Here is a 24,194-nt window from a genome sequence, read left to right on the forward strand (position 1 = left end):
GCTAAGGAGCCGGAATGGAAGCAAACAGGGTCATTTAATGAGAGTTTTCAGGCCCACCTAGCTCCAAGTCACAGAATGCTTTAGCTGACTTATTTCCCTGTTTGTGAACCTCATTATTCCTTTTCAGCTATGGAAAGTCACTCTGGTGATATCAGTTCCCAATAGAAAAAGGTGAAGAGGCCACTCTGAGCATACTTGGGACTCGAGGCAATTATGAGCCCCAGCCTGATAGGTATCAAATGGAAAATCACTAGCACATACATGGAAAAAAAATTAGGCAACAACCCACCAATGCCTTAGCATGCTGCAGAGGTATAGCGTCCATTGTGCACAGTGGTGCACAGGTATCACCAACTTTAGAAACATGTGTGCCATGCACCACCAATTTTAGACACCTGAAGCTGCTGGAAGATCCCATTCTGCCTGGCGACCAAACTGCAGGAGGCCTGTGCAGCCGCCGGGAGATCCCAACTTACCCAGCAACCAAAGTGAAAGAGGCCAGCATGGCCACCGGGGGATCCCGTCCCGACCGGCAGTCAAAGTGAAAGCAGCCTTGCGGTTGCCGAAGGATCATACCAGGCTTGGCAGCTGAAGCGGAGAAGACCCTGGGGATGTCATCCCAACTGGATGTCAGCTGTGCCAAGGCAGTACAACCATCCCTGGACCCTTTAAATGCTGGTAATGCACTACCCTAGCTGCAGTGCTATGCACAGTATGAAAATGTAGGCATCAAATGCTCATGCTCACTGCCTGATCAAAAGCCTATAAAAGCAAAAAGAGATAGCGCCTCAGTTATTCCCAGTTGCAGCAAGCTGGTCTTCATGTATCTGACCCTCTGGGACCAACACTGAATCCGTAAGCTAACTCAAATAAGCCTCATGTAGTTTGGTTCATGTCTATGTGTATGAGACATGGTCTCGTTTTTGTTTTTGTTTTTTTAATATTTTTACACTAATTCAGACCTTATGATATGGTTCCTCCTGCTCCAGGTGTTGGAGCTGGGCATGGTATGTCCAGGATACCAGAAAACAGACTGGTGCCTCATTGGCGCATGAAGGATCCCTCAGGAAGCCAGAAGAGCCAGCTCTGGATAATAGAGCAACCTTTATGAGTATGTCCCTGTAAATGCCTGTCATTGCCCATTACACAGTCTACTACGTGTGTCTGCAGTGATTTTCCATGCAGTGTCTGTCTTTTTTTGGAAGGCGTGTGCTCTTCTGTCTTGCTTATGAGTCCTTTGGTCCATATTTTCCAGAGTGTATGCTCCCTTATTCTGTTCCTCTCTTTTGTGCCTCTGTTTATGTGCTATAATGTTGTCTCCTATTTGTGCCTTGAGCATGGTCCTCTGTTGTAAGCATTGGAAAGGCATGCGCTGTTTCTGTCTTTCACTCAGATAGTAGTGTCTCCAAATTGATTTGTTTTGTACACACCATGACAAGAATAATCTTCATCTCTCAAATGTACTGCTAGCACTTTCCTTAATACTTGAATTGTGCCAGAGAGATTCCTTTTAGTGCTCTTAGGGGTGTATATGTTCAGGCAGCATAGCAAAGTGGATTTGGAAGTTCTTTTATCAAGTCAGTGGCATCTAATCCAATTAGGATTATTTCTGTATTTTTCTGCCACATTTTCTTGATCTCTCTTTGCATCAGAGTTTTGATGATCCTCTCTCTCTCCATAAATAGTACAAAATAGTCAACTGGTACCAACACTGTTAGCAATGCTGTTCATATATTTTTCTTCTTAGCCACAATGTATTTTCTACAATTAAGTTTTTTGTCAGTTGGAATGGGAATGCTCCAACTGATTATAATTTCTCCATTCTCTGCAAATCTGTCAGTATCATGATCCTGGCACAGTGATATTATAAAGGCCAATATTTAAACAAAGCTGAGACCTATCATTAAAATCATCCATTGTACATGAAGACTGGAGGATAGCTAATGTAACCCCAATATTTAAAAAGGGCTCCAGGGGCGATTCGGGAAACTACAGACCGGTTAGACTGACTTCAGTGCCAGGAAAAATAGTGGAAAGTGTTCTAAACATCAAAATCACAGAACATTTAGAAAGACATGGTTTAATGGAACAAAGTCAGCATGGCTTTACGCAAGGCAAGTCTTGCCTCACAAATCTGCTTCACTTTTTGAAGGAGTTAATAAACATGTGGTAAAGGTGAACCGGTAGATGTAGTATACTTGGATTTTCAGAAGGCATTTGACAAAGTTCCTCATGAGAGGCTTCTAGGAAAAGTAAAAAGTCATGGGATAGGTGGTGACGTCCTTTCGTGGATTGCAAACTGGCTAAAAGACAGGAAACAGAGAGTAGGATTAAATGGACAATTTTCTCAGTGGAAGGGAGTGGGCAGTGGAGTGCCTCAGGGATCTGTATTGGGACCCTTACTTTTCAATATATTTATAAATGATCTGGAAAGAAATACGACGAGTGAGATAATCAAATTTGCAGATGATACAAAATTGTTCAGAGTAGTTAAATCGCAAGCAGATTGTGATAAATTGCAGGAAGACCTTGTAAGACTGGAAAATTGGGCATCGAAATGGCAGATGAAATTTAATGTGGATAAGTGCAAGGTGATGCATATAGGGAAAAATAACCCATGCTGTAGTTACACAATGTTAGGTTCCATATTAGGTGCTATAACCCAAGAAAGAGATCTAGACGTCATAGTGGATAACACATTGAAATCATCGGTTCAATGTGCTGCGGTAGTCAAAAAAGCAAACAGAATGTTGGGAAATATTAGAAAGGGAATGGTGAATAAAAAGGAAAATGTCATAATGCCTCTGTATCGCTCCATGGTGAGACCGCACCTTGAATACTGTGTACAATTCTGGTCACCGCATCTCAAAAAAGATATAATTGCGATTACGAAGATACAGAGAAGGGCTACCAAAATGATAAGGGGAATGGAACAGCTCCCTTATGAGGAAAGACTAAAGAGGTTAGGACTTTTGAGCTTGGAGAAGAGACGGCTGAGGGGGGATATGATAGAGGTCTTTAAAATCATGAGAGATCTAGAACGGGTAGATGTGAATCGGTTATTTACTCTTTCGGATAATAGAAAGACTAGGGGGCACTCCATGAAGTTAGCATGTGCCACATTTAAAACTAATCAGAGAAAGTTCTTTTTTACTCAACACACAATTAAACTCTGGAATTTGTTGCCAGAGGATGTGGTTAGTGCAGTTAGTATAGCTGTGTTTAAAAAAGGATTGGATAAGTTCTTGGAGGGAGAAGTCCATTACCTGCTATTAATTAAGTTGACTTAGAAAATAGCCACTGCTATTACTAGCAACGGTAACTTGGAATAGTTTTTGGGTACTTGTCATGTTGTTATGGCCTGGATTGGCTACTGTTGAAAACAGGATGCTGGCTTGATGGACCCTGGGTCTGACCCAGTATGGCATGTTCTTATGAGAGGTTGATATTCAACTTTTAAGTTGCCTGGAGAAACCCATAAATTTGAAATTCTTGCCACTCTGACTGGCTAAATTTTACCTGGATGACATTTACCTGGGTAAAATTTAACCAGTTAAAAAGAGGGCAAGTAGGATGTATTTTGAGAAGGGGCTTACAGGGGAGATCCAAGATGGCCACCACAAGGTGAACAAGGAAACGAGCTAGCTCCGCGTTTTGGATTTTCTTACCCTTGAAAAAATTTCCCTGAGATAATTTTCTTCATTCTAATGCCGCACACTAAACGCAAGGCCAGGATAAGAGAGGTTTCGGCCTCGACGCCAGAACCATTACTACGGCAAACGCGGATCAAAGACTCGTTCCCTGGTTTGCAGTTTGAGCCGGTGAGGGGAGCCGTTGGCGCTGATGGCGTGAAGCGGACGCCACACGCCCTGGCTGATGAGATTTCTCTTAGTCCCGGCGAGCCTAAAACCCCCTCTCTCTCCTGCAAACCCTCGATGCAAGGGGTTTTGGGTCAACAACAGGGAACCTCGCCGGACCAACTCATGGGAACAACTGATCCCCAGAGAAGCGGCGCAGATTGTATGCCGTCTTCGGTGAGCCTGGGAAGTACGGGCTCCAGGGGAAGTGAGTTCGGAGCGGAGTGTGTGGCGCGAGATAAGGAGGGCCCTCTGAACCAAGGAGGTGAAGAAGAAGGGATCTGCGTAACGCTGAAACATCCACTGAGTGTTCCAGATAAGGTAACCTCCGAAGAAATATGGAAAGCTCTAACAGTAATGAATAAAGCTATTGTGGACTTAACAAATGCAGTAAAACTGAGCTTAGAGAAATCTAATGGCTTGGATAAGGGAATCCAGATAATGGAAACTAAAGTTGTGAACCTGGATAAAGAGATTAGTAATATGAAAGAAGTTCAGGTTAACTTCATAAAGTCTGAATCATTTGTGAATGGCAAGTTGGACTTCTTAGAAAACCAGATGCGGAGATATAATTTGAGGATTCTCAACTTCCTGAAAACAAAATGGATGCCTTTAAAGATTTAATTAAGAGCTATTTTATAAATATTTTGATATACTCGGAGGAAAAATTGCCTATATTGACGAGGGTTTATTATACCCCAGGAAAGAAAGGAGCAGATAGAGCATCACAGGAACAAGAGTCGATGGTTAAAGATAATTCCCCTGATAATTTGACAGATTTGATTGAAAAATCATTTGAAGCTAAGATTGAGGAGCGAGCAACAGTTTTTCTGTCTTTTCAACAAATATCTGACAGAGACGAAGTATTGAGAAGATCCTATAAAAATCATTCTGCATTATTTTATGGTTTTCAAGTGGATTGGGTTGGATTGGGATTGGGCGGCTAAGTTCTAGCAGTCCTCTTTGTTGCTGGCATGTTGCTGGCATGCTTTGCTGGCATGCTTTGCTGCGGGCAACTCAACCAGCAGTTAGTGATGACTCTTTGGCCGGAGCCAGCGGCTGGAGCCAGCAGTGGCATAAACTGCAGCGCAACAGAACGGATTCAGATAGGATTTTAGACAGTGCTGGGGAGGCGCCGGCTGTTGTGGTACAAGTGGGCACCAACGATATAGGAAAATGTGGGAGGGAGGTTCTGGAAGCCAAATTTAGGCTCTTAGGTAGAAAGCTTAAATCCAGAACCTCCAGGGTAGCATTCTCTGAAATGCTCCCTGTTCCACGCGCAGGCCACCAGAGGCAGGCAGAGCTCCAGAGTCTGAATGTGTGGATGAGACGATGGCGCAAAGAAGAGGGATTCAGTTTTGTTAGGAACTGGGGAACCTTTTGGGGAAGGAGGAGTCTCTTCCAAAGGGATGGGCTCCACCTTAACCAGGGTGGAACCAGACTGCTGGTGCTAACCTTTAAAAAGGAGATAGAGCAGCTTTTAAATGAGAACAAAGGGGAAAGCCGACAGTCGCTCAGTAGCGCATGGTTTGGAGAGCGGTATCTTCAAAGGATACTAATGATGCATTAGAATTAGGGCATCCCGACAGTGAGGTTCCAATAATAAGAAAAGTAGTCCAAGTGCCTGTAACTAAAACTCACCTGAGCTAAAAAATTCTAACATCCCTATCAATTAAAAAGCAGAATGAAAATACAAACAAAAAACAAACTTTGAAATGTTTGTATGCTAATGCCAGAAGTCTAAGAAGTAAGATGGGAGAATTAGAATGTATAGCAGTGAATGATGACAGACTTAATTGGCATCTCAGAGACATGGTGGAAGGAGGATAACCAATGGGACAGTGTTATAATGGGGTACAAATTATATCGCAATGACAGAGAGGAGCACCCGGGAGGCAGTGTGGCGCTTTATGTCTGGGTTGGCATAGAGTCCAACAGGATAAACATCTGGCATGAGACTAAATGCACAATTGAATCTTTATGGGTAGAAATCCCTTGTGTGTCGAGGAAGACTATAGTGATAGGAGTATACTACTGTCCACCTGGTCAAGATGGTGAGAATGATAGTGAAATGGTAAGAGAAACTAGGGAAGCTAACCAAATTGGAAGTGCGGTAATAATGGGAGATTTCAATTACCAATCAAATAAGTGGGAAAACAAAAATAAATTTTTGAATAGCTTCAATGAAGGTGTCAGCAAGCCTGTCGTTGTTTTCTACCAAAGTTTTTGGACTTTTCTAACGAAACCGGTTGGTTTCGGTAGAAAACAACAACAGGCTTGCTGACACCTTCATTGAGGCTATTCAAAAATTTATTTTTGTGTTCCCACTTATTTGATTGATATAGTCCAGCTTGGGTAAAACCTTGACGACTCCATTGATTATTGCTGTAGACTTCAATTACCCCTATATTGACTGGGTAAATGTATCATCGGTACACGCTAGAGATATAAAGTTCCTGGATGGAACAAATGACATTTTTATGGAGCAATTGGTTCAGGAACCAACAAGAGAGGGAAAAATTTTAGATCTAATTCTCAGTGGAGCACAGAATTTGGTGAGAGAGGTAACAGTAGTGGGGCTGCTTGGCAATAATGATCATAATATGATCAAATTTGAATTAATGACTGGAAGGGGGACAGTAAGCAAATCCAAGGCTCTCATGATAAACTTTCAAAAGGGAAACTTTCATAAAATGAGAAAAATAGTTAGAAAAAAACTGAAAGGAGCAGCTACAAAGGTAAAAGGTGTGCAAGAGGTGTGGTCATTGTTAAAAAATACCATCCTAGAAGCATAGTCCTTATGTATTCCACACATTAAAAAAGGTGGAAACAAGGCAAAATGATTACTGGAATGGTTAAAAGGGGAGGTGAAGGAAGCTATTTTAGCCAAAGATCTTCATTCAAAAATTGGAAGAAGGATCCAACAGAAGAAAATAGGATAATGCATAAGCGTTGGCGTTAAATGTAAGACATTGATAAGACAGGCCAAGAGAGAATTAGAAGTTGGCCGTAGAGGTAAAAACTCACTGTAAAAACTTTTTAAAATATATCCGAAGCAGAAAGCCTGTGAGGGAATCAGTTGGACCTTTAGATGATCGAGGGGTTAAAGGGGTACTTAGAGAAGATAAGGCCATTGCGGAAAGATTAAATGATTTCTTTGCTTCGGTGTTTACTGAAGAGGATATTGGGGAGATACCCATTCTGGAGAAGGTTTTCATGGGTAATGATTCAGATGGACTGAACCAAATCAGGTTGAATCTAGAAGATGTGGTAGGCCTGATTGAGAAACTGAAGAGTAGTAAATCACCTGAACCAGATGGTATACACCCCAGGGTTCTGAAGGAACTACAAAATGAAATTTCAGACCTATTAGTAAAAATTTGTAACCTATCATTAAAATCATCCATTGTACCTGAAGACTGGAGGATAGCTAATTTAACCCCAATATTTAAAAAGAGCTCCAGGGGTGATCCGGGAAACTACAGACCGGTTAGCCTGACTTCAGTGCCAGGAAAAATAGTGGAAATTGTTCTAAGCATCAAAATCACAGAACATATAGAAAGACATGGTTTAATGGAACAAAGTCAGCATGGCTTTACCCAAGGCAAGTCTTGCCTCACAAATCTGCTTCACTTTTTTGAAGGAGTTAATAAACATGTGGATGAAGCTGAACCGGTAGATGTAGTGTACTTGGATTTTAAGAAGGCATTTGATATGATAAAGTTCCTCATGAGAGGCTTCTAGGAAAAGTAAAAAGTCATGGTATAGGTGGCGATGTCTTTTCTTGGATTACAAACTGGCTAAAAGACAGGAAACAGAGCGTAGGATTAAATGGACAATTTTCTCAGTGGAAGGGAGTAGGCAGTGGAGTGCCTCAGGGATCAGTATTGGGACCCTTACTTTTCAGTATATTTATAAATGATCTGGAAAGAAATACGACGAGTGAGATAATCAAATTTGCAGATGATACAAAATTGTTCAGAGTAGTTAAATCACAAGCAGATTGTGATAAATTGCAGGAAGTCCTTGTGAGACTAGAAAATTGGGCATCGAAATGGCAGATGAAATTTAATGTGGATAAGTGCAAGGTGATGCATAAAGGGAAAAATAACTCATGCTATAGTTAGTTAGTTACACAATGTTAGGTTCCATATTAGGTGCTACCATCCAAGAAATAGATCTAGGCGTCATAGTGGATAACACATTGAAATCGTTGGTTCAGTGTGCTGCGGCAGTCAAAAAAGCAAACAGAATGTAGGGAATTATTAGGAAGGGAATGGTGAATAAAACGGAAAATGTCTTAATGCCTCTGTATTGCTCCATGGTGAGACCCCACCTTGAATACTGTGTACAATTCTGGTCGCCGCATCTCAAAAAAGATATAATTGCGATGGAGAAGGTACAGAGAAGGGCAACCAAAATGATAAAGGGGATGGAACAGCTCCCCTATGAGGAAAGGCTGAAGAGGTTAGGACTTTTCAGCTTGGAGAAGAGACGGATGAGGAGGGATATGATAGATGTGTTTAAAATCATGAGAGGTCTAGAACGGGTAGATGTGAATTGGTTATTTAGTCTTTCAGATAATACAAAGACTAGGGGGCACTCCATGTGGCACATTTAAAACTAATCAGAGAAAGTTCTTCTTCACTCAATGCACAATTAAACTCTGGAATTTGTTGCCAGAGGATGTGGTTAGTGCAGTTAGTATAGCTTGTTAAAAAAGGATTGGATAAGTTCCTGAATTCCTTTTATTACTTTATAAATAATGATTTACAGAGGAGTAGTTTATATTAATCTGTTGTGTTGCACAGGGCATATTACCTATGATTGTATATGATATAAACCTTCTGTTTGAATGTACAGAAAAAATTGATAAATAAAAAAAAAAGGATTGGATAAGTTCTTGGAGGAGAAGTCCATTACCTGCTATTAAGTTCACTAAGGGGCGGATTTTCAGAGCCCTGCTCGCCTAAATCCGCCCAAAACCGGGCTGATTTAGGCGAGCAGGGCCCTGCGCGCCGGTAAGCCTATTTTACATAGGCCTACCGGTGCGCGCAGAGCCCCGGGACTCGCGTAAGTCCCGGGGTTTTCGGAGGGGGCGTGTCGGGGGCGGGCCCGAACCGCGCGGCGTTTTCGGGGCGTGTCGGGAGCGTTCCGGGGGCGGGCCTGGGGGCGTGGCCGCGCCCTCCGGACCCGCTCCCGACACGCTCCGCGCGTATCTACTAAAATCCAGCGTACTTTTGTTTGTGCCTGGAGCGCAAACAAAAGTAGGCCTATTCGCAGAGTATGAAAATCCGCCCCTTAGAGAATAGCCACTGCCATTAGCAACGGTAACATGAAATAGACTTAGTTTTTGGGTACTTGCCAGGTTCTTATGGCCTGGATTGGCCACTGTTGGAAACAGGATGCTGGGCTTGATGGACCCTTGGTCTGACCCAGTATGGCAATTTCTTATGTTCTTATGATAATCTTGATAATACCACAAAAATGTGGTTTTAAAGATTAATGGGCAAGAGAAAATATAGTTGGCTGATTATAAATTGATATAATCATGGAAATCTAGGTCTAGGAAGGACATCAAGTGATGTCTAGTTCATTCCACTGTCTCCATACAGGATCCACTATACCTAACTATCCTTACAGCTCTTATAATCCTCCAGTGACAAGATTCCACTACTTTCCTTGATCACTTTGGATTCACTGCCCTCACAGTTAGACCTGCTTCCTAATGTCTAATCTAAACCTCTCCTGCTATAATTTAAACCCAGCATTTGTTATTCTTTTATTTAGCGGTAAGAAAGACCCTTTCTTATTATGTATCTGCAATGCAGTCATTTTCTGTCTTATCTTGTCCAGGCTATTTGAATTAAACACTTTCAATTTATCCTCATAATTCATATTGCCTAGGATTATAACTGTGTCTGTTCTTCTTCCTTGGATTTCCTCTAATTTATCACTATCCTTCTTGAAGTGTGCAGAAATGAGAAAACATGGGGCAAATAATATTTTATTTTATAAAGAAAAAAGCATGGTAAACATAGGGACGGTAACTTTCAAACTGGTGCACAGGTGTACTTTGGCATGTACTTTGTGCATCGGCAAGTACCCAGATATGTGGCCATTTTATAACTTGCACACATGTTATAAAATAGCCTGGCTGCATGCAAGTGTGCTCAGTTTTAAGTGGGTGCATGCCTAGGCGTGCATTCTGATTCTACCACTTAAACCACGGCATTTTATAATGGGTGCATGTCCATGCTATTGCCAGTTTCACCAGTTTGACCAATAGTTCATCCAGTTAAGAGCTAGGTCCTCCAAACCCCCCTTGTTTGATAGCCTGCACTCCCCCTAGTTACCTCAGATCCTTTAAACCCAGAAGAACTGGCATTTTTCATTTTTTAAAAATGTACACCTCATCCCTAGCAGAAGTAAAGACATGGGATAGGAGGCAATGTTCTTTTGTTAATTACAAACTGGTTAAAAGAAAGGAAACAGAGAGAAGGATTAAATGGTCAATTTTCTCATTGGAAAAAGGTAAACAGTGGAGTGCCTCAGGGATCTGTAATTGGACCAGTGCTTTTCAATATGTTTACAAATAATCTGGAAAGTAATACAATGAGTGAGGTTATCAAATTTGCAGATGATAAAAATTTTCATAGTAGTTAAATCACAAGCAGATTGTGATAAATTGCAGGAGGACCTTGCGAGACTGGAAGATTGGGCATCCAAATGCAGATGAAATCTAATGTGGACAAGTGCAAGGTGTTGCATATAGGGAAAAATAATCCATGCTGTGGTTAGACGATGTTAGGTTCCATATGAGGAGTTACCACCCTGGAAAAAGATGTAGGTATCTTAGTGGATAATACATTGAAATAGTTGATTCGGTGTGCTGCAGCAGTCAAAAAAGCAAACAGAATGTTGGGAATTATTAGAAAGGGAATGGTGGATAAAACGGAAAATGTCATTGCTCCATGGTGAGACTGCACCTTGAATAAAAAAGATATAGTTGCACTGGAGAAGATAGAGAGAAGGGCGACCAAAATTATAAAGGTACAGCTCCCCTACGAGGATAAACTAAAGAGGTTAGGGCTATTCAGCTTGGAGAAGAGATGGTTGAGGGGAGGATATGATAGAGGTCTTTAAAATCAAGAGAGGTCTAGAATGGGTAGATGTGAATCGGTTATTTACTTTTTCGGATAATAGAAGGACTAGGGGACACTTCATGAAGTTAGCAAGTTGCACATTTACAACTAATCGGAGAAAATTCTTTTTCACTCAATGCACAATTAAGCTCTGGCATTTGTTGCCAGAGGATATGATTAGTGCAGTTAGTGTAACTGGGTTTAAAAAGGTTTGGATAAGTTCTTGGAGGAGAAGTACATGAACTGCTATTAATCAAGTTGACTTAAAGATAGATTTTAAAAAAAAATACGCGTGTGCCTCCATGTGCATGTGCTACCCGGTGCGCGTACTTGGGCGCGCAATTTTATAACATGGGGGCACCGACGCGAACAGGGTGGGGAGATTAGGTCAGATTACGCGCGGCGACGAGATCGGGCCTCCACCAGTTCCCTCCCAGTCTGCTCCAATTAAAGAGCAGACTGGGAGGAACTTTATTCCCCCCCTCTACCTACTTTCCCTCCCTCTTCCCCTCTCCTCCCCGACCCCTTTGAAGGTCCTACCTTTAGTAGATTTCTTTATTTCTGAACTTACGCCAGCTCCTGAGCTGGTAGAAGTTGCGTGTGCTGGCAGGCTGCTGGCGCACAATCCCCCGGCACAGCGGCAAATGGCCGCTGTACCGGCGGCCTCCAGCTCTGCCCTGCCCTGCCCCCTGGGCCACCCCTCCCTGTCCCCGGGACCACCCCTTGATAGAGGCCTGGGTTTTGTGCGCGTAACAGGTGTTATGCGTGTGGCTGGACCTTTTCTAAATTGTGTGCAGCGCGTGCAACACCCAGCTGCATCCATAACCCCCATTTTTTATGTGCGGGGTTTTTTTTTTTTAAAATGAGGCCTTAAGGGAATAGCCTCTGCTATAACTGACACCAGTAGCACAGGATCTACTTAGGGGTAGATTTTAAAAGAAGCGCGATCAGCCTACTTTTGCTTGCGCATCAGACTCAAGCAAAAGTACGCTGGATTTTAGTAGATACGCGCGGAGCCGCGCGTATCCACTAAAATCCTGGATTGGCGCGCGCAAGGCTATCGATTTTGTATAGCCTGCGCGCGCCGAGCCGCGCTGCCTCCCCCCGTTCCCTCCAAGGCCGCTCCGAAATCGGAGCGGCCTTGGAGGGAACTTTCCTTTGCCCTCCCCTCACCTTCCCCTCCCTTCCCCTACCTAACCCACCCGCCCGGCCCTGTCTACACCCCCCCTTACCTTTGTCGGGGGATTTACGCCTCCCGGAGGGAGACGTAAATCCCCGCGCGCCAGCGGGCCTGCTGCGCGCCGGGCCGCGACCTGGGGGCGGGTACGGAGGGCGCGGCCACGCCCCCGGGCCGTAGCCACGCCCCCGTACCCGCCCCCAAAACGCTGCCGACACGCCCCCGGAACGCCGCGACGACCGGGCCCGCCCCCCGACACGCCCCCGACACGCCCCCCTCCGAGAACCCCGGGACTTACGCGAGTCCCGGGGCTCTGCGCGCGCCGGGAGGCCTATGTAAAATAGGCTTCCCGGCGCGCAGGGCCCTGCTCGGGTAAATCCGCCCGGTTTTGGGCGGATTTACGCGAGCAGGGCTCTGAAAATCCGCCCCTTAGTGTTTGGGTACTTGCCAGGTACTTGTAGCCTGGTTTGGCCACTGTTGGAAACAGGATGCTGGGTTTGATGGATCCTTGGTCTGACCCAGTATGGCAATTTCTTATGTTTCTTAAGTGGCAGTGGACCTGGGTGTGCGAAAGGGCGCATAAGTATTTATGCGCACATCTCTTGACTATGACCCAAAACACCCAGACCATACACCTTTTTGAAATCAAGTGAGATGTGTGGGGGATATTCATACATCTGGTAGTTTTTCAAATCTGGTCGGCATGTGTAAGCCCGACTTGTGCATGCATCCCTTAATTTATGTGCATACCAGGTTTTAAAATTCACCTTATAGAGAGCAATTTTCAAAAACCATATATATTCCTCAGTAGACAATTGATATATAAGATGGCAGGCTATTGTAGTGACTGGTAGTGTTTAAAATAAATAGTGCTTTTGTTGCCAATAAAACTAACCAGCATATAAGTGAAAAATAAAATAAAAATATGCAAAACTAGTAATTAATGGTCAAGTAAGTAGGGGAATAGGTGTTTATATAGAAAAGTTTAGGTTCATTAGCTAAGTTTATTTGTGCTTGGCAGAACCCCACAAAGTAATCTGTTCACTGTTACAAAACCAATTTCATTTTACCACACCTGGTATGAAAAGCCCAGTTTTCACATATTTGCCTCATATTCTGGTCCAATTACTAAAATGTATGAGCATGAATGAAAAGTATGTAGGATAATCTACAGTATAACATTTTAACACAATAAGGAAAGATATGAAACACTATCTTTACCAGCTGTGAACAGACATCATTGAACCAGCACTTGAATCTAAGAGGAGGTGCAGCTGTGGGATTTGGAAAACAATTACGTGTTAAAAAAAAATAAAAATAATACAAACCTGCTTGATGTCTCCCCTTGCTCTTTTCTTCATGTGATAGTAAATGAAAAAAAAAACAATTTGATTATTCCAAAAAAAAATTAACCATCATTGTTGCGTTAACAAATTGCATTAAAACACAGTTAAACTGTAAGGGAAAGTATTAATTTTATTAATATGTATGCAACAAGTAACTTTATGCACAGCAGGCTCAAACAGTCAAGCACAATAAAGTACTTTTGAGAACTAACGTTTTTTTAACAATCATACATGCATAACATGCTCATTACATACCACAGCAGACTGAGCTAGCAAAGCGCTTACTTAGGCAAAATGCATTGCTGACACATGTATAACAGGAAGCTGTAGACTTTTTTTTTATTAGACAAAGTTATCTGGGGTATTGAAACAAGTCTGATTTAAATTAGTTTTTAGAATTCATCATTCATCAATAAAATGTGCATTGTTTTCTAGGGTCATAATTGCTCTGTGGCTTCATTTAAGCTTCATGATTCGCAAATCAAAGATGGCTGTATATTTGAATAGTTGTTTTGTTATCATATTTTATATTTAAAAAAAATAATCAATATTTCCAGGCTCCATGATATATTTTTTAATCTGGAAGATAACATTTTAAGCAGGTTGAAGCCAGTAAATTGTGTGACAACTTGTCACTTAGAATTCTACTTTTGTCTTTTTTAAGCAAAGGGCACATAGCCTTTGACATCCTGCAACAATTCCTGCATTGATGGATCCGGGGGGGTTCTCTTGACTCTTGAACAGATTCATAGAACCACAGAAAAAAAGGGCAGGAAAGCAGCTCAAGAGGCCATGTAAACCATCCCTCTGCATTGTACCTAAACTATCCCAGACAGAAATTCATCTAATCTGCTCTTAAAATCCTGCACTGGGATTTACCATAATAAAGAAGATGGACTTAAATGAAAGATCTCTTTATCCCTCTTCAGATCCCCATGCCTTGTTCACGAATGTATTTCTCGAGTAATTTAATATGCTCTCGGTACTGTGGAACTATTTCATTCTTCAAATCCCATTGTCCTCCCTAATGCCATTCCTTTGTATTTCTCTTCCTTTAATCTATATAAATAAAAATGTTAAATAGTTTGTACCAAATCGCTAATCTCAGCAACCACTTAACCAATTGCGTTCAAATTTGGACACAAGTTTCACCTCACATACGGCAAGGATCTTCTACATTTACATTACATATGTCACACCGGGGGCTGGTAAAAAAGTTTTAAAAATTGGTTCCACAAAACAGCGACATCTGGTGGACGTAAGCGGAAGCTCTTACACCTTGCACAAACGCTCACACCCCACACGCACGTGACCAATGTTTGCGATTCACACACCCTCCAAGCGGACACAAATCCACCCTCCTCACACCCCCCCCCGCACACATGCCAATTTACTTATTTCACACCCCCTCAAAAAACACACAAAAACCCACTAAATACCAGCATGCTACACCGGGAGGCCACTCACATGCCACATGTTTGCAATTCCCACACCCTACGAACTCACACACAAACACCCTCCTCACACCCCTTATGCACATGACTTTTCTACTTACTGCCCTCAACCTCCGAACGCACGGAAAACTGCAGAATAGTTCAAGCTGCTCCAGCGGGGGGGGGGGGGGGGGGGGGGGGGGGGCAACACCACTCCGGGACACATCGCATACACTACGGCTGTCGCCTGCCAGCAATCAAAATGGCGCCGATGGCTTTTTCCCTTACTAGGACACTCAGGAACGCCAATAGCGGCAGTAGCCCATGTGACATAGTAAGGCCGAGGGCCCGTCGACGCCATTTTCTGAACTGGCAACCGGCGCACCTTCGCCCTTAGTATCTTAGCGAGACAACCGCTCCCATTGCTCCACCTCGAGGGCCCGGCGCCAATACTTCCATGCCGGAATGAACGCCCGCTCCACCGACTACCATTTTTGAAAGGTATCGTTGGGCCTGCAGGGGGTGGGGGGTGTGGGGATGTTCTTGCGTCCATGTTCGGGGGGGGGGGGCAGGGTGCAGTTCCGAGATTCTGCAACTCTTGTGGGTTAGTCTATTTCGCCGGCCTGGGGAGGGGGGGGGAAGGGAGGGTGGGGGAGGTTTATATAAACACAACATTTCTGTGGGGATTACTTTGGGGTGCAAAGGGGGAGGGAACACACAATCACATACACAAAATGTGCACCATCTCCGAAAGGTTACAAAACAGCCCTCACCAGGTGGGGAGTCACTGAGGTGACAGTGAGGGGAGGGAGAATGAGGAGGGAGGTAACTGTCAGGGGAGGAAGAATGAGTGGAGAGGTGAGTGTGAGGGGACAGAGTTGGAGTGGGGACAAGGGAAGGAAATGGGGGGGGGGGGGAGTGACCAAGGGGGAAGAGGATGAATGACTGAGCTAAATGAGCAAGGGGAAGGGGCAGGGAGGACAAAGAATCTGACTCAGCCACTGCAACGCGTGGCAGGGGTCCGCTAGTCAAGTTATAGAAATACATTCTTCTCTTCTTTGCCTTTCTTTTCCAACACCTGCATTCTTTAATCATACTTCCTCCCATCTTTTCCATATTCTCTCTTACACTACCAACTTTCACCAACCTTTTCATCCTCTCCCTTTTCTCAGCCTCCTTCACTGTATTCAAACTCGCTATTGTCATTCCAGTCTTGAAAAGCTGTTTGCCCCTCCTGCCTATCCAGCTACTTCCTCTATTTGCCTCCAGCTCTTTAAATTTCATACATATTCCTGCACACTTGATCTCCTTCATTCTCATTCACTTCTTGATGCCTTCCAATATGGCTTCTATATTGTATATATTCCACTGAAATAACCATCAACTATGTATTAAATGATTTTTTGACCAAATCTCAAGGTCAGTTTTCTAGCTTCTGGCTTCTTAATTTATTTGTAGCTCTTATCCTATTTTACCTCTCTGTGTTTACTCTCTTGGACTCCAGAACCGGGTCCTCTCTTTATTCTCCTCTCATATTTGCAAACTTTTTTATTGCCTCCTTCTCTGGGTCTTCTTCTTTTCCACTTCCTTTCTTTGAAGGAGCTTGCCAGGGCTCAGTTCTTAATTTCTTGCAATTTACATGCTCCCTCTGGGTGATCGCCTCTAGTCATTCAGATTAAAACAGCACCTCATTGCTGATGACTCTCATATCTATTGCTGTATCACTGACTTCATCTTGTATGTCCAGATTTCAGTTTCTGATTGTCTTGCTGATATCACTTTATGAATGTCCTTAGTCTTCTCTGACTCGCATGTTAAAAAGAATTGCTTTCTTTTCCTTTTCCTGATTTCTCTTCCACTCTGCTGCCTATCTATAACATCACAGCCTCCAGTTTTCATTGTCTTCTTTTCCCACTCTGTGCTCTGCACAGGCCTGTTTCCTTTCAGTCCCCTCTTCTCTCAGTCCTCGTAGCCATCTCATGTTACTTTAAAGTTTTTTTCCCTACTCAGAAAACAATCTGTTCTCACAAAACACCAGGCTTTCTCATACTCAAGTCATACCCCAAGATGCACTTGTCTACACAGCCATTCTATTAAGCTCCATGAAATCCATTTGTGATCTACCACATACTATTTCTCTATCCGCTCCCATCCTCATTACTCAGCCAATAACACAGTTTTCCTAGCAACCTATCTGCCTCTCAAACTACCTGGACAATGGTTTCTTTCGAGGTGAACATTTTATGTTGGAAAGCATGAGATACAGGATGACAACAACAATAAATAGTAACAGACAAAAACAAATCAAACACATCAATAACCGATCATTACAAGAGACATAATAGAATACAGGACTATTTTATGACACTCAATCTATTTATTTATTTATTTATTTTTATATACCGAGATATGTTGGAAACATCATCTCGGTTTATAGATAACTTAATACAGCAAGAAGCTTTACAAGGAACATATAACGAAGTGTATCAACAGGACACAAATTATACAATTGAATAACTGAGTATGAGGGGGGTATTTACAAGATAAATACTAGAAATTTACAGATTAAAGGGGGGGAGGAGGGAGGGGGGAGCAGAACATCGAAATTGTTTAGGTATATGAGAACTTAAAGAGCCAAGTCTTTAGGTTTTGTTTAAATCTAATCTTCAGCAGGAGCATAAGATAATGTAAAAGTATCAAATCAAACTTCAGAGGGATTTAATCTGACATCTTTGCTGTAAGGCTTTACAGGCTGTAATAATCCAAATCCTTCAATGAACGGATGGCAAGTGACCATCAGAATTCATACCCTCACAAACACCTTCATCACTGACAAGAACTGGCATTGACATAGGGGGAGGTCCCAACCCCATCTGTTGAAGACCTCTCTGATATTTTACATTTTGGTCATTTCTAAAGGACTGAGAAGATCCAATCCTGGCTACAGAAACCAAAGCATGGACAGTCTTACCCATCCCTAGTCCAAAATGATCAGAACTTTGCTTGACAAGGAGTCAAGAAAAGACCATCTAGACCCTTATCACAACTTGGTTCAACCCTTTCACAACTTGGCCCAGATGCCCACAATTGACACAGACTCTATGTTAGGATCCAGCGTGCTATGTAGACTCCCTGCCACCAGAGATCCCCATGGAGCTACACCTACTCTCACTCCAGGCATTGTCTCCATGGGCTCATGACTCAGCAAGACTTGGCCTATTTAGCTCCCTGTTTTGTAATACCTGATGCTTGTCATTGAGTCTACTCAGCTCCCTGCTTGATCCTGTTCTACCTTGTATTGCTGTGTGGCCTCTGGGCCTTCCAGGTCTGTCTTGCCTAGTCCTGTGGCCTCTGGGTCTTCTAGTTCAGACTTGCCTAATCATGTGGCCTTCGGGCCTTCCAGCTTTGCCTTGTCTAATCCTATGGCCTCTGGGCCTTCCAAATCTGTCTTTGCCTATTCCTGTGGCCTTCGGGCCTTCCAGCTCTGTCTTTGCCTAGTCCTGTGGCCTCTAGGTCTTCTAACTTTGCTTTGTCTAGCCTAAGGCCTCTGGGCCTCCTAGTATCTCCCTATAGGGCCTCTGGGCCTTATGCTTAGTGGTCTACAGGCCTTTTGAACCACTGCCTTTGAGTCTCTGTGTTCCTTGTTCTGTTCTATCTTGTCCCTGTCTGTCTAGTCTTGTCCTTATCTGTCCTAGTCCTGTCCCTGGTATCCATTCCCAGTTTCCCTGTACTGCCAGTGCCTTGCCTTGTTCCCATTCTACCCTGTCTGTCCAGCCTAGTTCCACGTGTGCCCAGTCCTTATCTCCAGTCCTGCCTTGCCTCAGTGTCCAGTCCTGCCTTGCTTCAGTATCCAGTCCTTGTCTCCAGCCTATGTCTCCAAGTTCCAGCCTGCACTTTGATTCCAGCCTTAGTCTAAGCCCTGCTGGCCACCAGAACCCAAGGGCTCAACCTGCAGGAGAGGTGGCTGGTACAGGCAGAAGATTATCCCTGCCTCTACTTTGAAGTCCTGTGCTGCCCCTGTGGAAGTTCCCCAGCTCTAGCTGGATCCTCAGTTGTGACACTCTGGTAATGAACCCATATTTAATGACAACTACAACAATTAGAAAGCATAGCACTCCACATTAAACATTATCTAAACCAAAAGCTCACAAAAGTGCAAAAATCAAAATGAATATTACTCAACTATTTGAATAATCAATTTACATTAAAAAAAAAACTAAATTATGATCGGTATCAGTATTTGTGTGTGTAATGGTGGCTTTTCATCCTCACCAAGCATTTTCTTGTTTATATCTGTTGGGAGATTTTTCCATTTTATGGATCCTCACCAGGTGACAGCCATTCCCACTGCTTTTGGGACTGGTCAGTGCTCCCCTTTGTATTCTGGGGTTGAGCATTCTAGTAAATGCTTGAATTCTGAAGTTGCTTTGGAGTTGTGGTTGCTGTTGCCATTTTAGAGAGTTGCTTGCCTGCCTTTTTGGAGTTTGGAAATCCCAAGTGAGTACTCAGCTTACTACAAAGAGACAGCAGGGAAAAAAATCTATTTTTCTTCAGAAGCAGATTTTTCCTGTATACAGAGTTGAACAGAAGACAGATTTTTGGACTTTCAGCGAGTGCGCCTGTTTTTGCAGCCTTGAAGGGAAACACCCCTTGAGGATAGGAGCAGATTTTGAGACTGCCTGCATATTTAAAATTCAAAAGGGTTTGCAGTGCTCCTAAAGAGAGTTTTGGGCCAAAGAGAATTTGTTGTGTGTGTGTGTGTGGGGGGGGGGGGGGGGGGGGGGGGGTGAGAGGGTGTTTGTCAATTTTGTCCATTGTTTCCCTTCTTCAATATTGGAAGAAGGAAACTGATTCAGACTAAGTATGGACAAGGAGACAGAGATCTTTGATTAATTAATTTGCTTTTCATGATGAGGATTTTTGCAATCCTCACATGGATACTTTTTAAAAAATTATAGTAAATCCTTTTATTTTGAACATCGCTCCTTTGTCTGTTGCCTGATGTTTTTTCATTCCATCCTTGGGATGTCTACTGAAGAGAGAGAGTGAGCTATCCCCAAGAGTACAGTGTGGGACATTGAGAGTGAGAGACTGAGTCAGAATAACACGAGCACTATGGGCCCCGGAGGCTGTGATCCTCCTTCCCGCTGGTGGAACCTTATGGGTCGATTTTCAAAAGTCCGCACGTGCATCCATGTGTGTGCGGTTTCCAATTAAGGAGCGGACTGGGAGGGAACTTTCCTATACCCCTTCCTACTCTGCCTCCCTTTTCCCCTCTCCTCCCCGACCCCTAAAACCCCTTTCCCTACCTTTATTTTTTTAATTTTGGAAATTACTTTATTTATAGCATTCAGTTATAATTACCTACTGTCCTCTTACAATGATCCCTGAAAACTTGCCACACACTATGTAAATTGATTATTGAAATGGTTGAGTAATATTTGTTTTGATTTTTGCACTTTTATGTGTTTTAAGGTTAGATCATATCATAATGAACCCTTATTTGACAGAGATTTCATTGCCTGCAATGCACTAATGCATAGAGACCAGGTACTCCACTATATAATTGTTAAAAATGTCTAGCATAATGTCTGCGAAGTACACTCTTTTGGCTCAGGGTAGACCTCCTGGGTAATTCAAAGGCCGTTGGTGTTGGATAAAATCTCTTTATAAGTGAGGTGATCAAATTTGCACACAACAACAATTATTCAGAGTAATGAAAACACAGGCAGATTATGAGGAACTGCAGGAAGAACTTACAAGACTATGGAAATAAAAGACTACATCTTGAGTACTGTGTGCACTTTGGAATATTGTATCCAAAAAGGATACAAGTGAACTAGAAAAAGTACAGAAAAGGGAATAAAAGAGCTCCCATATGAAGAAAAGCTTAAAATGCTAGGGCTCTTAAGTTTTGAGAAGAGATGATTCAAAGGGGATATGATAGAGGTCTATAAATTCATGAGTGGGGTAGAACAGGTAAATAGGGGGTGGTTATTTATTCTTTCAAAAAGCATTAGGAGTTTTAAGTTTAATAGGATTATCAGTTTTAACACAAATTTGAGGAAGTATTGTTTCACTCAACAGAAATTAAACTGTATAATTAATTACTGGAGAATGTGGTCAAAGCATCTAGCAGATAGTTTAAAAATGATTTGGACAAATTCCTGCAGAAAAAGTCCATAAACAATTATTAGCCAGGTAGATGTTTCATATGTAGAAATTAAGACAACTGAAAGCTGCTAGTGAACAGGTGCCATGTTATATTTTATCTACCAAGGTTAAGGTAACACACAGGAAGTGGAAAACAGTGAAATATAATAATCAGCCATAAGATGGTATCAACACCAGTAACATCTCCCTTTTCCTTGTTCAATATATGCACAACTTCGTATTGTAAAATGTCCTTCAGATTAAGTCTCTTAATAGGCTTTCGAGTGAAGATGCACTTTTTTTGTGCATGCAGCTGCTGATCTCTGTTTAGCATCAGTAGACGCTTATATCTTCTGGCCATCATGTTTGGTCCCTGACATCCAACAGGTGTGCCTATTTGCTCAGGATTCCCATTAATACTGTTCTCTGCAGATCCTCTATTCTCTATGCTTTGGTGTTTACGTGACCAGGAGGGATTACTTGACCCTTCAATTGAGCCATGTGTATGCTGTCCACAGCAGCCTTGTGAAGCTGGCTGCTCAGTCATTCACAGATTCACATGATTATGGCAATAAAGAGTTCCTTCATCATCCATCAGATATGAGCACGATGCAACCTTTTGCATGCAGGTACCCAGCCTCCAACAGTTCCTTTGATCTCCCGATAATGATTTCATGTGGATTGGTTCACCAATATTCAACCCAACTTAAATGAAAAGGTGGGGGCTTATTAATAATTAGTAAAACAGAGCTTAAGCTAGTTCCCTACAAAGTAGAGATTTACCCTTCCTATGAGGTAGCAATTCTAAAATCTCCACAACTAAACTTAGGACTGGTATATTGTCCACCAGGTCTAATATAAAAAGATTGTTCACTGCTGATTGAATTTTTTGCTAAGGTGCTTCCATATCCAGAGTCTACCTTAATTGTAGGAGACTTTAACCTACATGTAGATAAAACATTGAGAATCATAGCCTGTGAAATGTTCATAGAGACAATGGAAGCCTTGGGAAGGTCACAATGTGTTTCTAAAGCCAATCATAAAGTGGGACATATTCTAGACCTATTGCCAATACCAGCAACTGTTTAATCAACACTTCTCACACTATACACTACCCTGGTCTGATCATCAATTAATAAAGGTGGAAATAAACTTCCATAAGCTCATAAAAGTATCAATGATAACATACTTTTACTTTCATGAAAAAGATAGAAACATAATTACTTGCAGAATCAATAGTAAATAAGATCCTTGAACTAAATAATGACAATGCCTCTGTGGTGTTTGATTCCTGGGACCAGATTGTCAATGAAATAGCTGAAAGCCTCGGTCCTGTCCAGACAAAAACTATTAATAAAGAAAGGAATACCCCTAAACTTAAGAAACCCTGGTACAATGATGATTTAAGATGCACTAAACAGAACTTTACAAAATTAGAGAAAAAATGGTAGAAATACCCATCCTCTGAATCCCTAGGAAAATACAAATCCCTTCTAACAAAATACCACGCTCTAACCAATAAAGCAAAAAAAGATTCATGGGTAATATCCAATTCTAAATTGCTCTTTGATGTTGTTAAAACATTTAATTAAGATCCCATTAACCTCCATCATGAGAAACTATAACTTCTCAAAGACCGCTTGTAATGAATACGCCACATCCTTCTTAGACAAAATCAATAGATTGAAAACTCAGTTCCCTATCTGTTCTTTCACAAAATCACCTGAAGAAAATATACATGGTCTGGTTAAGTGGTCCACGTTCGAAAGAGCTTGAAATTAGTCAAATAATTTTGAAAATTAATCCTGCTATTCACCCACGTGACCCAATTTCAGCCAGTTCCTTGAAACAAGTGCACAGTGTTATCTCTTCTACAATCACAACCTTAATTAACCTCTCTCTCTCAGAAGGAATTATACCACCTGGGTTAAAGCAAGTTGTGATAAAACCAATTCTGAAAAACAAAACCAGCAGAATCAATGACTGGAACAACTATAGGCCCATATCCAACTTGTCTTTTCTTTCAAAAATACTGGAAAAAAAACGTGTTATCTCAACTCGTGAATCATTTGGAAGAACAAGATATCCTTTTCCCTAATCAATTTGGATTTAGGAAACATTGTTCAACTGAGACTTTACTCCTCTCTTTAATGGACTTTATTTTAGGAGGGTTTGATGCTAATGATTTCTATTTTCTTGTGCTAATAGATTTAACAGCCACCTTTGACACAGTGGACCATATCCTGCTATACCATTAGCTGAGCAATATTGGGATTGATGGTAGTATTCACAAATGGTTCTCCTCCTTTCTATCTAATAGAACATTCCAAGTCAAATTGGGCAATCACATATCTGAAACTTTCCATATTGATACAGGTGTACCTCAAGGCTCAGCCCTCTCGGCAACACTATTCAATATTTTCTTGCAGCAGCTGTGTAAATTGCTAGCAGACTTAGGAATTATTTTCTTCTTGTATGCTGTCGACATACAGTTCTGTATTCCATTCTCCAATTCATTGGAGAATACAGGATCCACACTTTCAATCTACATAAAAGCAATACAGCAGGAGCTGATACCATATAGAAAGAGATTTAAATGTGAGCTAAAAACATGGCTATTAAAAAATACATACAACCTAACTTAAAACAATCAGAATGCAGAGAACAACAATAATAAGAAAGACAAAATAAATCAATTGAAATATGAGGTATAAATTTAACAAGTGAATGTAAGAACCTCAACGCAATATACTGATTATTATGTGAAATCTGTTGTATTATATGTTCTGTACCTTTCGCTCTATATCCTAGATCTTTAGTTAATATCTAAAGGACCATTTCAGTTGATGCCTGTTGTTGAATACTACCTCTGTTGTTACGGTTACTGAGGAGATGTTACAGTGGACCCTTGGGCCGGGCTGCCAGGAGGGTTCCTAAGGCAGACTGGGAGACAGAGTCAATGGGTCTGGCAACAGGCTTCACCCGGGACCCAGAATCCCCCCGGGAGGAGCCCGTAGGGATCCGGGCCCTTGGAACTTAAGCTGGAGTAGGACCGCAGAGGTGGTGGCCGAAGCAGGCCCAAG

At 42.2% G+C, this 24,194-nt stretch overlaps 1 protein-coding gene across 1 annotated transcript in view; it reads right to left on the reverse strand.

The window, feature by feature from the left end:
• The window catches only part of KCNQ5 (potassium voltage-gated channel subfamily Q member 5), a 1,147,293-nt gene that overhangs the window by 143,394 nt on the left and 979,705 nt on the right, over positions 1 to 24,194 (reverse strand). The window contains exon 9 of the mRNA XM_029595626.1: positions 13,508 to 13,534. Within this exon, the coding sequence (XP_029451486.1) occupies positions 13,508 to 13,534 (27 nt within the window). The remainder of the gene's footprint in view (positions 1 to 13,507; positions 13,535 to 24,194) is intronic.

Source organism: Rhinatrema bivittatum, chromosome 3 (assembly GCF_901001135.1).
Source record: "Rhinatrema bivittatum chromosome 3, aRhiBiv1.1, whole genome shotgun sequence".
Classification (NCBI taxonomy): Eukaryota; Metazoa; Chordata; class Amphibia; order Gymnophiona; family Rhinatrematidae; genus Rhinatrema; species Rhinatrema bivittatum.